The sequence below is a fragment of the Arachis duranensis genome, chromosome 6 (genome assembly GCF_000817695.3).
Source record: "Arachis duranensis cultivar V14167 chromosome 6, aradu.V14167.gnm2.J7QH, whole genome shotgun sequence".
Lineage (NCBI taxonomy): Eukaryota > Viridiplantae > Streptophyta > Magnoliopsida > Fabales > Fabaceae > Arachis > Arachis duranensis.
In genome coordinates, this window is record NC_029777.3 from 8,705,150 (window position 1) to 8,719,943 (window position 14,794).

The window sequence follows — 14,794 nt, forward strand, 5'->3', positions numbered from 1 at the left end:
GCCAACCACGGTGATCGATTTTCACGAGCAGTTGTTTTCTATATTCTAAGTTTCTAACCATGAAAGTGAAAATAAACATTTGTATTTGTTCAGTAAGGATGAGTTAGGCACCTTAGGAATAGCTACTGCCGCGTTTTTTTTCCAATTTTTAAAGAAGAAAATTAATTCAAGTTCAGCTGCTTAAGGATAACTGTGAATTTCTGATACCTTAAATAGTTAAATTCAAATTTGGTCGCACTTTCTTTTTCCTTCCTATTATAATATTGATTAAAATAAAAATATTAAAACATTACTAATTTTTATCAATATTAATTAATATTTTTAATTAATATTTTATTTTTAAACTAGTAAGAGTTAAAATTTAGCATTTAAAATTTATAATTTAATACTTAAAAAAAGGGTAAAAAACGTGATTAAGCTATGGGAGTGGAAAATTTACGGAAATCAGCCAAACTGAATTCCTAGACACCTTTCAACCAGCAGCAAATTATTATATAATTCAAATTGACTCGTTTCGAATTAAACTCCAATGTAGTTCGAGTTATATTAATTCGAATTACAACCATGGATGACTACCAAATAGTTCGAAACAACTTGTTTCGAATTAGGTTAGAGTAATTCGAATTATATTAATTCGAATTACTAAGATAGGTTGAATGTCCACATAATTCGAAACGTATTGCTTCGAATTAGTAAGGAGATGTAATTCGAATTCATTTGATTTGAATTATGTATATATAGTGCGAATGTAGTTGATTCGAATTACAATGAACCGGAGCTCTATATATATGCTGTGAACTAACGTTGCTCTCAACAAAGAGGTGAGATGACTAGTGAGGATAGTTTTCTAGTGCTGGTACATCACAGAGGGTCGATTAAGAGGAAAACTCGGTCTGGCGTGAAGTTCACTGATAAGGATCTCCTATGTATTATCGTGAGGCCAACAACCACCTACGATGCTCTCGTTAGCTCTGTGTTGGAGAAGCTTGGTCTGGAAGGAGTTAAACGGGTTAAGAAGTTTTTCTATCGCATCCCAATCACGGTGCTCCATGATACCGTGAAGTACGATTGTTTCACGATCGGGAGTGATGAGGACTTACAAGTTATGTTTCTTTGTCGCAGGCAGTTTCCCGAGGTAAGGACACCAGAGTTGTTGGCAAAGTTGGTTGATATGGTATCTAGCTCGGGTGGTTCGAACCGGAATGCCAATACTATAGCCACGGTTGTCGGCTCGAGCTCGAGACCTGCGGTTGCTTCATCCTCCGTTCCTGTGTATGAGCCACCGATGCAGCCTGTTGCCTCCCCATCGTTTGCCGTTGATCTGAGCGGCAATGTTGGAGACGAGGTTCGATATGGGAAACATCTTCCCACCGAAGTGCAGTGTCCCACACCGGCTGGTGTTGGTGAGGGTTTCTTTGATGATCCAGATGACGATGATGTCGAGCCGGATATGATCGCTGATGACAACGGCGATGATCTTGGAACTACTGATCCGAGAAGGGCTACAGGTGGATCTAGTTCTGGCACACAGCAGTACACACCCCATTTTTCATCGTTGGACCTGGATGCCATGAGGCATGATGAAAATCCTTTGCAGGCCTCTGGATTTGGCGCTAGAGATATGGAAGGGTCTGCCGGTATGACGGGGTTCCAGGTTGGCCAACAATTTCAGGATAAGGATGAGGCGCTCTTGAGTGTGAAGACTTACAGCATCCGCCGAGGGGTCCAGTACAAGGTCGTTGAGTCTGACTACCGCAGGTATATGGGAAAGTGTTCTGAGTTTGGGAATGGGTGCACATGGTTGATTCGGTTGAGTCTCCGACAGCGGAAGGGCATCTGGAAAGTGAAGCGGTACAACGGACCGCATACCTGTCTTGCCACCTCCATCTCCAGCGATCATAGGAGTCTGGACTACCATGTGATAGCGACATTCATTATGCCGATGGTTAGGGCAGATGCCGCAGTCAACATCAAGGTGCTTCAAAATGCCACGGCCGCATACTTTGGGTTCAGGCCTACGTACAGGAGGGTATGGATGGCGAAGCAGAAGGCCGTTGCCGTCATCTATGGGGACTGGGATGAGTCGTACAATGAGCTCCCTCGGTGGGTGTTAGGAGTTCAGCTGACGATGCCTGGCACTGTAGCAATACTCAGGACTTGCCCTATTCGAGCTGGGGGACAGCATGACGAGTCTCAGGCTTATTTTCATAGGCTGTTCTGGACTTTCCTCCCTTGTATCGAGGCATTCCGTCATTGTAAACCGTTGGTGAGTATTGACGGCACCCATCTATATGGCAAGTATGGGGGAACGTTGCTAGTCGCGATTGCACAGGACGGAAACTCCAACATACTCCCCGTGGCATTTGCATTAGTTGAGGGTGAGAATGCTGAGTCATGGTCTTTCTTTCTCTCCCACCTCCGTGAGCACGTGACACCTCAGATAGGCATAACGGCATCAAGGCAGCGCTCGAGGCTCCCGATGGGGGATGGCTACCTCTGACTGCGTACCGGGCGTTCTGCATTCGACACGTTGCAGCGAATTTTGCCCTAACCTTCAAGGAAAAATATGCCCGGAGGCTTCTTGTTAACGCCGCATATGCGAAGACCGAAGTGGAGTTCGACTACTGGTTTGACATTCTGCACTCTGAGAATCCGGCAATGTGTGACTGGGCGAACCGAATTGAGTATTCGTTGTGGACACAGTACTGTGATGAGGGTCGGAGATTCGGTCACATGACGACCAATATTTCTGAGTGCGTCAATTCAATCCTGAAGGGGGTAAGGAACCTCCCTGTTTGCTCGCTGGTGAAGGCCACATACGGAAGGCTAGCTGAGCTATTTCTCCGTAAGGGGAGGGAGGCCGAGGCTCAGATGGGTACCGGACAACAATTCAGTCAATACCTAGTAAAGTGTATCGAGGCGAACCTGAAGACAGCCAGGTGCTACCCGGTGACTGTTTATGACAGGGATAACTTGGAGTACACGGTGGCAGAGACGACTCCGACAGGTTCATTCTCACTTGGTACGTACAGGGTCTCATTAGGGTCTCAGACTTGTGATTGTGGATACTTCCAAGCACTTCATTTCCCGTGTCCTCACGCACTGGCATGCTGTGCTTACTCACGTCTTACTTGGCAGCCTTACGTCCACCAGGTCTATCGCCTTAGTTCCGTTTTCGGTGTCTATCAGATGGGATTTACACCTCCCATTCCGGAGGGTTTCTGGCCACCTTATGCCGGACCTACCGTTATACCGGATCCGAACATGAGGCGTGCGAAGGAGGGTCGTCCAAGGTCCACCCGCATTCGCACCAACATGGATGATGCAGATCCGAACCGGCCAAAGAGATGTGGCCTCTGCAGGCAGACAGGACACACTCGTCGGAGTTGTCCGCAAGCCGGACGACCCACCGGGACAGCTGGGAATTAAGTGGAGCGTTGGTTTGTGTGTTTTCATTTCTTTTAGTATCAGCACATGTATTTTATTTCAGTTAGCAACCATTGTTCTACGTGGAAGTAAGTTGTATTTTATAAGTGATGAAAGTTGTAATTCGTACCACATATGTATCTTGAATATCTTTCTATTTATGGAGTTAAGTTACTTAAACAAACTACACCATCTGATTGGATGACTGATAATACATAACATAACATCAAAGTAACTGCTGGATGAATAAATACATTAAGGAAACCATATATAATACTGATCACCAAAAAAGAAGGTACATAATATAAACATAACAACACGACATACAGGACTATCCCTAAATCATCTAAAGAGGTGCGAACCCGTGCCACAACGGCGTGGAACCCGTGTCCTGTAACCTCTCCGTATAAGTGGCTCCTCATCCTCAATCGAGTCGTCGTCGTCCTCCGGAACTGGCTGTGCCGGGGTCCTGGGCGGGACATGCATGGGTCTGGATGATGACGGGCCGGCAACTGAATGTGACCCCAGAGTCTGGGCCGATGCTGGCGTCCCACCCAGGGCAAAAGTATGAGCAGGAGGAACCGTGGCAGGCTCGTTCAGATCTACATCTAAAGGTCCCTGTGTCGCTGTCGTGTGAACCCGTCCTCGTGCAGCCTCATCCTCCTGCATGATGGTCTGGATATCCTCAAGGAAATGCGGTCCACCGAACTTGGCGACAATGCCATAACTAGCAAGGAAGTCTGGAAACATGGAGCCCGGACTCACCCATTGAGTACTCTCCTGAAGGGTCTGATCGTCACCGAGAACACCGACGAAATAATCTCCAAGTGGTCCACCCCTAAGCCCAACGTCAGTGTGACTCGTGGGATCTCCCATGCCAGATCCATACCACTCACCATCATGCCCCCCTGATGGGGCCTATCAACCCCCACTGCATCACCTCCTCCAGCTACATCCCCCCAGCCTGATGGGCACCCTCTCTAGCAGCAGCCCCCCTCCTCCTGCCTCCACGACCACGTCGTCTCCCGCCACCCCTAACTGCATCCTCGACATCATCCATAGCATGATAAACCCAATTCCACTCACGCTGGCTACGACGTGTCCCGACCCGTGCTCTCCTCTCAGTACGACGTCTGTCAGGAACATCGTCGACTCGGGCCATATCTGGAACTCGGCCTGCACCCCTCTGCGTCACCTCATCCGGAATAGGAATACCTTTTGGATCCCCCAATAACATTTCTGGCGACAGGAACCTCTTTCCGTGCTGATGCCACCATGTCAAGAAATCATGCGAGGGACCGGGGTCGGGCACGATGTCGAACTGTAAAATGTGCTCCGCACGCTCCTGCCAGTGAAGATGCCAGTCAGCTAAGTGCGCCGGGAACCAACGGTCACCTCCTCTCCCGTCCTTCGACATCAAGAAGTCGATGTTTAGGGCGGGACACGGGGGGGCTGAACGCCGCCAAACTGCGGTAAAACTCTATCAACCTGATGCCACTCGACCACCGCAAAATAAATCAAGGACGTCACACACCGCCATAACATCGTATGCCGCGGCTCCAAGACCTCCGGATGGACAACCTGGATAACGTTGAGTGCGCTATACGGCATCCATATGAACTGAAAAAAACAATCAATAACAATTTAACACTTCTGTTAGACAATATAAACTGAAACAACGACTGGAGCTACATATGGTTTCAGCGTACTTACATCCCAGGCTGTAACAAGTCGATCTTCAGGTGAGCCATCTGTACCCGAGGTCCCTTATTGCTAATCCCAGGATTGTAACCAGACCATCTGCAAAAGAGGTTAAACATTCTACTGCATTCATCACTCACTCTACAATGCATGAAATTGCTTCCATAATCGAAAATAAATACAATAAGGATACATAACAGAAAATAATAATGGTACCTCGAGGAAAGGGGCCAGCTAATCTCATCATACCCAGTAGGCCTAAATGAAGGAAACCTCCAAAAGATCCAAGACTGCAGTAACTGTAAAGGCCCAGCTAACTTCACGACATGTCTGTTGGCGACTCGGCACATGCACCGGTACAACCATGCTAGTGCCGCTGACCCCCAACTGTAGCCACCCATCTCCTCAAGCCGAGCAACATAGGGTAGCCATCTGATGTGTATACGATTGCCGGACTTGTTGGCAAACAGCTGCGTGCCCAATAACATCATGATATAGGCACGGGCAAAGCGCCTAACTGTCTCCTCATCAGCCCCGTTGGGACACTCTCCAAATGTCTCCTGGAACCAGGTGCAGTTGACTGCGAATTTCTGAACCTGGTTCTCGGGAGGTAAAACACCAAGCAACTCATGGAACCACTGCCAAGCTGGCCTCCCACCCTCAATGTACAGGTGGAAGTCCGTCAGGCAACCACTGACGTAATGTCCGTCCACTGGCAACCCCAGCTGGTATGCAACGTCCTGAAGCGTGATGGTGCACTCTCCAAACGGCATGTGGAAGGTGTGCGTCTCAGGCCTCCACCCCTCGACGAATGCGCTGACGAGGGGCTCGTCTAGTCGGAACCATCTGTCGTTCAGTCTCGCAAGATGGTACAATCCGGCCATCTGCAAGTACGGAACGTACCTCTCATCAAGACGCATCCCCTGCTGCCGCCTAACGCTGGATATGCAACGACGAGGCTGGCCAGTAGATAAACCGCATAATTAGAACAGATCCACAAACCACTAACATATACAATTTATTTCGTAAAGAACCAAAAAATAAATCGTGCAACACAACATATATGAAACAAGCAACCAACATTGTATACATAAACCGCTAACATGAACCACGTGCAAAAACCATTAACAAATACAACAATCACTAACAAGTAAAACCATTAACGAAAACCGCTAGCATACACCTCTATCATAAACCACAACCTTAAACCGCTAACTGTCACTAAAACCACTATCCAAAAACCATTAACAAAAACCGCTAACAAAAAACAATAAAAAAAACCACTAACAAAAACCACTGGCCTAAACCACTACCTTAAACCGCTAACACTAACATAAACCGCTATAAAAAACCATTAACAAAAACCACTTGCCTACACCACTATCCTAAACCACTATCCTAAACCACTAAATGTAACATAAACCATTACAAAAAACCATTATCAAATACCACTATCATAAACTGCTTTCATCAATCACTACCATAAACCACTAACAAAAAACACTATCAACAGCGCAACATCATAAACCACTAATCTCGTCGTTGATCACCCCGGCGATATGAGCAACTCCATCCAAACGATAAAGCCTCCCCGGATCGTCCCCCATCCCCTGAATATGCCTCTCTTGTCTTACTCGACCCGAATATTGGTCGTTTTCTCTGGGATTTGGTGGGGTATGAGAATGACAAAGTGATTCGAATGAACTTGGTTCGAACTCCTTATATAGCCGAAACCCTTGTAATTCGAATCAAGTAGATTCGAATTACTTATGTTCACCAAGCCCAACTAATTCGAATCAATATGATTCGAACCCCACTCATGTATCCTTCTCAAGCTAATTCGAATTGATTTATTTCGAACTACACTATTATAATTCGAACCTAGTCGTTTCGAATTATTAAGGATTTTTGCATGATAATTCGATTCTTATTGATTCGAATTACCTTGGAACAGTTCTTCAAAGTAATTCGAATTGATTCAACTCGAATTACGTGGAAATCTAATTCGAATCCTATTGATTCGAATTATATAAAAATGAGTTCTGGTGGATTGAAGTATCAAGCTTTGATTTGGCTGATTTCGGTTAAAGTGAGCTCCCCTTGGCTCATTTGGGTTTTTTACCCTATTTTTCATGTACTTCTCTACTATTATTTTCTTCCGTCTAAACTAAGTCTTAGAGTGAAAAGAAAAAATGACAGAAATCTAAGATCAGTAATACCTCGAGAATTAGCACAAAGGTGCTACTCCCGTAAGTAATTTAGATAAATTTAGATAAATTTGTAAGTAACTTTTTTTTTTACACTTTTAATTTATAAAAAGTTATAGTATTAATTTTTAGTGTAAATTTTAAGATTAATTTATAATTTTTTAAAAAATTATTTAAGTGTTTATAGAAAAGAAAAAAATTTATAATAATTTTTTTTATTATTTTTCTTTAAAAAATCATATGATAAAAAAAATTAAACGTAATTATTTTTATGAGCTCTCTCTCCTATCCTGAATTAGGTTATATTGAGTTGATACAAAGTCATATCACAGGATCTCGAAGTTACAAACTAACAACAAATTTTTGAAACAAATTATCATGACTTTCAATCTCATATTCAAATGTCACCTTATTTTTTTTAAACCGCAACAAATTACAACAAGTAGTAAAAAGTAGCTTCTTAGGGATACCATCATAACATTTAAAGAGTCAGCGTTACATTATAAATTCCTCGCTAACCAATCTCCCCACTAATTTCTTTTCTTTTTTTTTTTTTAAAAAAAAGCCTAAACCATCAGTTCGTATTATCCAACTATTTCTATGAATTTTGTCAACGTTCTAGTTAATTTACCCTTACTATCTTATTTTATTTTAATGGTTTTCTTTTGATATATTGGTGGTAACGTATAAACTTTGATCTTAAGATTTCATATACTTTGATAATAAATGTTAATATAGTGTCAAATATTCATTGTCATTGATGATAGGTCATAGGACTATTAATTAGTTTTTAAACACCAAGAATTAAAAAAAAGTTAATATTGTAGCAGCCAATAAAGATTCAGAAAATAATAAAATATCCAATCCAATTATGCTGTATGATTAATTGATTATCCATCCCAATGATTAGTAGAAATAGAAATTATTCTTTAAAAAAAAATTAGAGAATTATTAAAAGAAAAAGAAAACATAACTGCCAAACTGGCTAATGAGTAGTTAGCGCAGTGAGTGAGAAGACGAAAGTGCAAATCCAGCCAGCACACGGAGGGCGCCACTACCAGCTGTACCCCAGTGGCCCTCTCGTAATTAAACCCCAAAACCCTTCCCTATTTCTAACACTTTAATAATTAAAAAATTATCTGCCAAATTTTATATTTAGGCATTGAATTGAAGATCCAAAAGTTTTCGCCATCCCCAATTTCCCACTCCGACGACTCCAAATCCAAATCTCACAGAAACAGAAGCAGAAGCAGCAGAAGAAGAAGAACAACAAGAAGAAGAAGGAGAGAGAAGAACACGCAGACATAACAGAAGAAGAAACAGCGCGAGATTTTAGAGAGAGAGAGAGAGAGCGCTTAATCTGAGGCATTAATGGCGGAAGCGAAGGAAGAGAGCAAATCTAGCGAGGAGAGTGTGAAGCTGTTCGTAGGTCAAGTTCCGAAGCACATGACGGAATCGGAACTGCTGGCAATGTTCAAGGAGTTCGCGTTGGTCGACGAGGTCAACATCATCAAGGACAAAGCCACGCGCTCCTCTCGAGGTCAGTGCCTAACTTCTCATTTCTCTTTCTCTCTCTTACGCGCTTCCTACGCTCCTTCCCTCCCTCCGATTCCGAATCTCGCATTCCCCGCTTTCTCTCTTCACTTCGTTTCCAAGATTCCTCAGATTCGTTTTCAGTCACGTTGCAGTAACTTCCAACCCTAATTTCGCGGCTTTTTTTTACCTTTTTTTTTCCGCCACAGGTTGTTGCTTCGTGATTTGTCCGTCGAGGGAAGAGGCTGATAAGGCCGTCAATGCGTGTCACAATAAGAAAACGCTGCCAGGGGTTGGTCAAATTTTTTAATGCTACACTATGCACTGCGCTGTATTTTTTTTTTGTGGTTGATTTATTGTTTTCTACTGTACATGATACCATTAAAGGTGATCCGTCTTGATTGAATGATATGATAGGCATATAACGCTATAAATGGGGGCTAATATATAGTTTGGGGATGCTGACGACTACCTAGTAGTAATGATGATGAGGGTCTTAATTGGGCAAGAACATGTGTCTAATTTTAGGAATTTATGTGATGGTGTTTACCATATTTAGGTAACGGACGCAACTCTCTTCGAGTGTGTCTTTTGTCCCACTACGTCGTGTTCCATACTGTGTTGTGTTTTGTTCGGTCTTTATCTTAAACTATTAATGTTGGTCATTGGGAGTGTCTAATGAACTTAGTAATTTTAATATGCATGAATGCGCGAGCAGCTTCATGATATTAGCACCAAATATGCTGGGTGGGAAATATTATGTATAATGGGTTTCTATTTCTTGTTCAAGCTGGACAGAATTTTCTTGCTATCATTTCCTCTAAGACGGAGTTTGTGGCTAATAGCATATTATAAGTACGACCATGCTTAAAAATTCTGTTAGATGCCCAGCTTCTTAGGCATCACGGGTTTGGGATAATATATTTTAAGATATATAATATGATGTGATTTTTAGTTAATTCCAAATCTTAATCTCTGATATCTCTTTAAAATTTAATTATTAGCCCTGAACCTTTATTAGCATTAAGAAATTTAGCAGAAATGTAAGTTAAAGGACAAGTATAGTATAGATTTTATTCTTTAATTTTTTATAATTCTGATATATCTAATTGTTTCTGTGGCTATAATTTCAATTTTCATGGGAGATCATTCATGAAATTTGTGCATAGAGCTCATTTATGAAAATTTATTCCCCATAAACCTTCAACCAGACATATCATTAGTTTTGCCCTGTAATCAAACACACCATACAGTTGGGACTTTGGATAACCAATGAATCTGTGGTTTGTTGAAAATTTGGATTTCTTGATAATCCAGAGCTTTTCACAGAGCACTGAAGTGATTATTGTATGAATATTATTGTTTTAATAGCTGTACAATTTGATATTTTTTTTCTCATTTTAATTGGAAAGCATCATTTGTTTTCTGTATCCAATCCAGGCTTCTAGTCCATTGCAAGTAAAGTATGCTGATGGCGAGTTGGAAAGATTAGGTGTGCAAATGTTTAATTTAGTTAAATATATCTGCGGTTCCGGTTGATTTTCATTCATGTAGCAGGGTTACTTTGTTGTATTGACAAATTCCCCCCATGATTCCAGAACACAAACTCTTCATCGGAATGCTTCCAAAGAATGTTTCTGAAGTTGAAGTCTCTGCACTTTTCTCCAAGTTCGGAACTATAAAAGATTTACAAATTTTAAGAGGTTCTCAGCAAACAAGTAAAGGTACTTTTTTTTTTTTTACAGCTTACTGCATCCTTTGTTCTTTTAGTAGGGCTTTGGATTTTTTAAACGCAAAACATTATTCATAGTTCTCTTTCGTGGTAGGTTGTGCATTTTTGAAGTATGAAACCAAAGAACAAGCCCTTGCTGCTTTAGAGGCAATCAATGGAAAGCATAAAATGGAGGTTGGTGGTTATTAAAATTGCACGTCATTTTATCCCACTAATTTAAATCTGCTAGTAATGAATCTGGATGTGTGATATAATCAATTTTTTTTCGTATGTTATTGATGGAGGAAGGATACAAATAACATGTGGTTAGCTTATTGATACTATTTGCCAATTCAGTTGTGATGTGATATTTTTTCTGATGCAGACTGAAACCCAGACCGATTTAGATGGCATGATTAGTCATTCAAGCACATATGGACTGTTTTAAATTGTATAAAATGTTTTTGGTTCCTAGTCTGTGGTAGAATGAAAAGTGAATGCTTTTAAACTCAATTACAATTTTAGTTGTAAATGGTGTTTGCAGTATTTTGGATCTTCAAGCGGCATTCAGCCACAAAATCCAGGTGGTGAGAGACATGAACATTTAACCATGTGCCTTGGATTCAATGTAGATGCACAAATACTTGTTATTCTGACTTCCTATTTATGTGATGCTTTAGAAATCTAAGATTAGCTTTTTGTTTCCTAAAATCCTAATTCCTACACTGGATGGCATAAGATAATGTTACAGGCTCAGAATCTATCAGTTTTGACAGGATCAAATTGGATCCATGCTTTCAAACGGAAATTCTGTCTCTGGCCTGTGAGGCTTATCTTATGTTGTGCCAAAAGAAAGTTGAACAGTTCGTGCTTGGGATTGTTGCTTATGCACAGTATTAGTCATCATAATTATTATATAATAACAATAAATGAAAGCAGATTAAAAATGGTGCCTTACTATTCCATGTCATACATTCATAACCAATTGTCCAATTAGATTGGCATTCACCAAAATATTACATTTTCTTTTGGCAGCTAATCTACCAGTGGGATGAGTATGACTCATCAAATACTAAACTATATTGATATGTTTGCATACCTCAACTTTTGTTTGGCTGATATGTTGTCAACTCATGATAAAAACTGTTGGTGATATTGCAAATTTGAGAACTACACTAGTTTGGACATCCACGACCTGATTTGTTTTGCTTTCTACAGGGTTCGAGTGTTCCTTTGGTAGTCAAATGGGCTGATACTGAAAAGGAAAGACAAGCCCGACGAGCTCAGAGAGCACAGTCCCAAGCTTCCAATGCGCCACATGCTGATTCTCAGCACCCATCATTGTTTGGAGCCTTGCCAATGGGTTATGTTCCTCCGTATAATGGATACGGTTACCAGGTTAATACTTCTTTATACCGTAAACTAATATTTAATAGCATTTTGATATATTTGATGATAATTCTGTTTCTTCTTAGGCTCCTGGAGGTTATGGGATCATGCCATACCGGATGCCACCGATGCAGAATCAACCTGGTTACCATAACATGATGCCGCACATGAATCAAGCAAATGCACTACGGCCCGAACTTGGCCCCAATATGAACCCAAGAAATTATCATGTGCCTCCTGCAAGTTATGTTGGCTCTTATCCTGCTGTTCCAGGCCTACAACATCCAATCGCATACGCAGGAGGCATGATTAGTCCAAGGCCTATGAGTAGTTCTCCTGGTTCTATTTCACCTGCAGGTGGTAATGGCAACTCTGGTACATCATCTTCAAGTGCTAGCAAGAGTTCTGGGGGTCAAGTTGAAGGTTGTTATAGATATATGTTATAAATGTTGGTACATGCATATTTATGTTGCTGGTTTCTTACATCTCTTTCATTATAAAGAGAGTTTAGGTGGTGACTATTTTGGTATCGTTTTAATTTATGTATTAGGACCACCTGGTGCCAACCTGTTTATTTATCACATACCTCAAGAATTTGGAGATCAAGAGCTTGCCACTGCTTTTCAACCATTTGGTAGAGTTTTGAGTGCTAAAGTTTTTGTTGATAAAGCAACCGGTGTTAGCAAATGTTTTGGTAAGCCCTTGCCCCATTTACTGATGAATTTGATAGGTAGTTTCCTATGGAGCTTGTGCCTGATGAGCTCCATTTCCTGCAGGGTTTGTTAGTTATGATTCCCCTGAAGCTGCTCAATCAGCCATTAGTATGATGAATGGGTGCCAATTAGGAGGTAAGAAATTAAAGGTCCAGCTTAAGAGGGATAACAAGCAGAGTAAGCCTTACTGATGAAGCTTAACAATGGAATTTTGTATAATTCACGTTGTAATTCATGATCCATCTGATGTTTATACAATTTGTAATTTCTGTAACATGAAATTTCATTTAGACATTGATTATTAATTTATTGATTTTTCCCCCCAAGAATGGCTATTGATTGTATTGTCTTCTGTAGTTTCATCCAGGATAAGAGGACTCTTTTCCTTTGGCTCTCTGCGTCCTGCGGCAACAACAACGTTTTCTTTTTTTCCTGTTTTCGTTTACTTTTCTTGTTTCTCACAGGTTCAGGTAGTGAGGCGAATATTGTTTGCACCAGCCGCTATCTATTGTATAGCCTTTTGGCCAATTGTCAGCAGCACCATGGAAATTATGTGGCACCTAAAAAATGGCCCTTTACACACATATAGCAATTAATATAAAATAATACTGTGACAAAACATAACATATAGATGGTTGATTGTATTTTTGTTCGGATTATTACTGCTAGATCACTAACTTTCCTGGAAAGTGGGCAGCGGGAAAGTGGACGCCGGATTTTTTAATTAGGATTCGTAATGGATGGGACAAGCATAATCGTCAAAACTGAATCAGTGATCGAATTGGTTAATCTACTGGATGATTGGTTCAATCGGTAAAATTATAGGTTGAAGTACTTAATTTGGTCCCACATAAATAAAAAATAAAAAATAAAATTTACATAAATATAGACAAGCAATAACATTGTAAGCAGATTGAATAATTACAAATTTTAAACTTAAGAATGACAAATAGATCTTGAACCATATGTATTATATTTAGAACAAATTATTCTAAAGACGTAATTTCAAAGTTAGCATCTACATGACTAAATCTTTGTAGGATAAATTTAGAATTTGACCAATATTTCTTTCATGATTAACAAATTAAAAACAATATTTAAGTTTATTCTTTTCATAACAAATTCATCTCATTGTTGATTTTCAAATAAACAAATTAACCAATTCAGATCAAGTGGTTAAATCACTCATCTACTTAAATAATTGTAAAAAAATTGAATTCTTTCCATAACAAATTTATCTTATTGTTGATTTTCAAATAAACAAATTAACCAACTCAGATCGAGTGGTTAAATCACTCATCTACTTAAATAACTGTAAAAAATTTGAATTCTATCTTATAGATGAAGCAATCGCATTAAGAGATAACATAAAAACCAAATAGAAATTAACACCGGTAGAAACAAGACTCTCAACTTTAGAGATGGCGTCAAAATTTTCAGGTATTATGTCAAACTCGAAAAGAACAAAAATAAAAAAAATCCATATAAACTACACCAATACCATAACAAAATAATCAGTGAGGTGAACATTCACCTAAGTTTCTTTAAGTAAAATTATAAATGATGTCGATACCCTGCACTACAAAACTGAAGAAAGCGAATTGAACAAACCAAACAAATTATAATGGTATGTTATTCAGTGTAACTGTTAGCACAATAATTGAGAGAGAGAGAAAAAACAAGATGATGTTACTGGAAACAATGTTACTAGACAAGTGAAGAAGCACGTATACGTACACCAGTGTGACTTTTGTGTGGTCGAGATTGACAAACTCAAGATGTGAGCTTCCTCCAAATCTACACCTCACTCATCTCTCCTCATTTTCTGATCCAGACTCTGGACAAAATCATAGAATAATTATGGTGTAAATTTTTCGTAAACAGAAGTGAATGTACAGAAAATTATTATAAAATTTTAAAATTGTATGAAATTAGTCACCAAAAAAAAATTGTATGAAATTATATTCCAGAGAGTATAGTTTGGTTTTTATTTAGTGTTTTACTTAAAAAGATTTATTCATTTAAAATAAGCTTTAAATGTTTTTTATGTTCGTTTCAACCACAATTGTGGAATTCTTTCTTTTTCGAAGTCAGAAACCACCTTGTTAGAAGAA

The 14,794-nt window shown here is 40.1% G+C and overlaps 2 protein-coding genes across 2 annotated transcripts; both read left to right on the top strand.

Moving 5' to 3' along the window:
- The first annotated feature begins 826 nt into the window (after nucleotides 1–826).
- LOC107492414 (uncharacterized) lies at nucleotides 827–2,500 on the top strand. The gene has a single exon (XM_016113437.1). The coding sequence runs from the start codon at nucleotides 827–829 to the stop codon at nucleotides 2,498–2,500; it is 1,674 nt and encodes a 557-aa protein (XP_015968923.1).
- Nucleotides 2,501–8,500: 6,000 nt separating this feature from the next.
- Nucleotides 8,501–13,029, top strand: LOC107492531 (RNA-binding protein BRN1). The gene is made up of 9 exons (XM_016113575.3): nucleotides 8,501–8,874; nucleotides 9,077–9,159; nucleotides 10,308–10,359; nucleotides 10,466–10,591; nucleotides 10,694–10,773; nucleotides 11,797–11,976; nucleotides 12,054–12,390; nucleotides 12,518–12,661; nucleotides 12,744–13,029. The coding sequence occupies exons 1-9, from the start codon at nucleotides 8,706–8,708 to the stop codon at nucleotides 12,869–12,871; spliced, it is 1,299 nt and encodes a 432-aa protein (XP_015969061.1). The 5' UTR covers nucleotides 8,501–8,705; the 3' UTR covers nucleotides 12,872–13,029.
- The last annotated feature ends 1,765 nt before the right edge of the window (nucleotides 13,030–14,794 follow it).

Excerpts from the sequence above, each read along its gene's own strand:
- LOC107492531 (XM_016113575.3), top strand. The coding sequence starts at position 8,706 with ATGGCGGAAGCGAAGGAAGAGAGCAAATCTAGCGAGGAGAGTGTGAAG. Across the intron at positions 10,360-10,465 it reads TGGCGAGTTGGAAAGATTAG|AACACAAACTCTTCATCGGA; the intron begins GTGTGCAAATGT and ends CCATGATTCCAG. Across the intron at positions 10,592-10,693 it reads TTCTCAGCAAACAAGTAAAG|GTTGTGCATTTTTGAAGTAT; the intron begins GTACTTTTTTTT and ends CTTTCGTGGTAG.
- LOC107492414 (XM_016113437.1), top strand. The coding sequence starts at position 827 with ATGACTAGTGAGGATAGTTTTCTAGTGCTGGTACATCACAGAGGGTCG.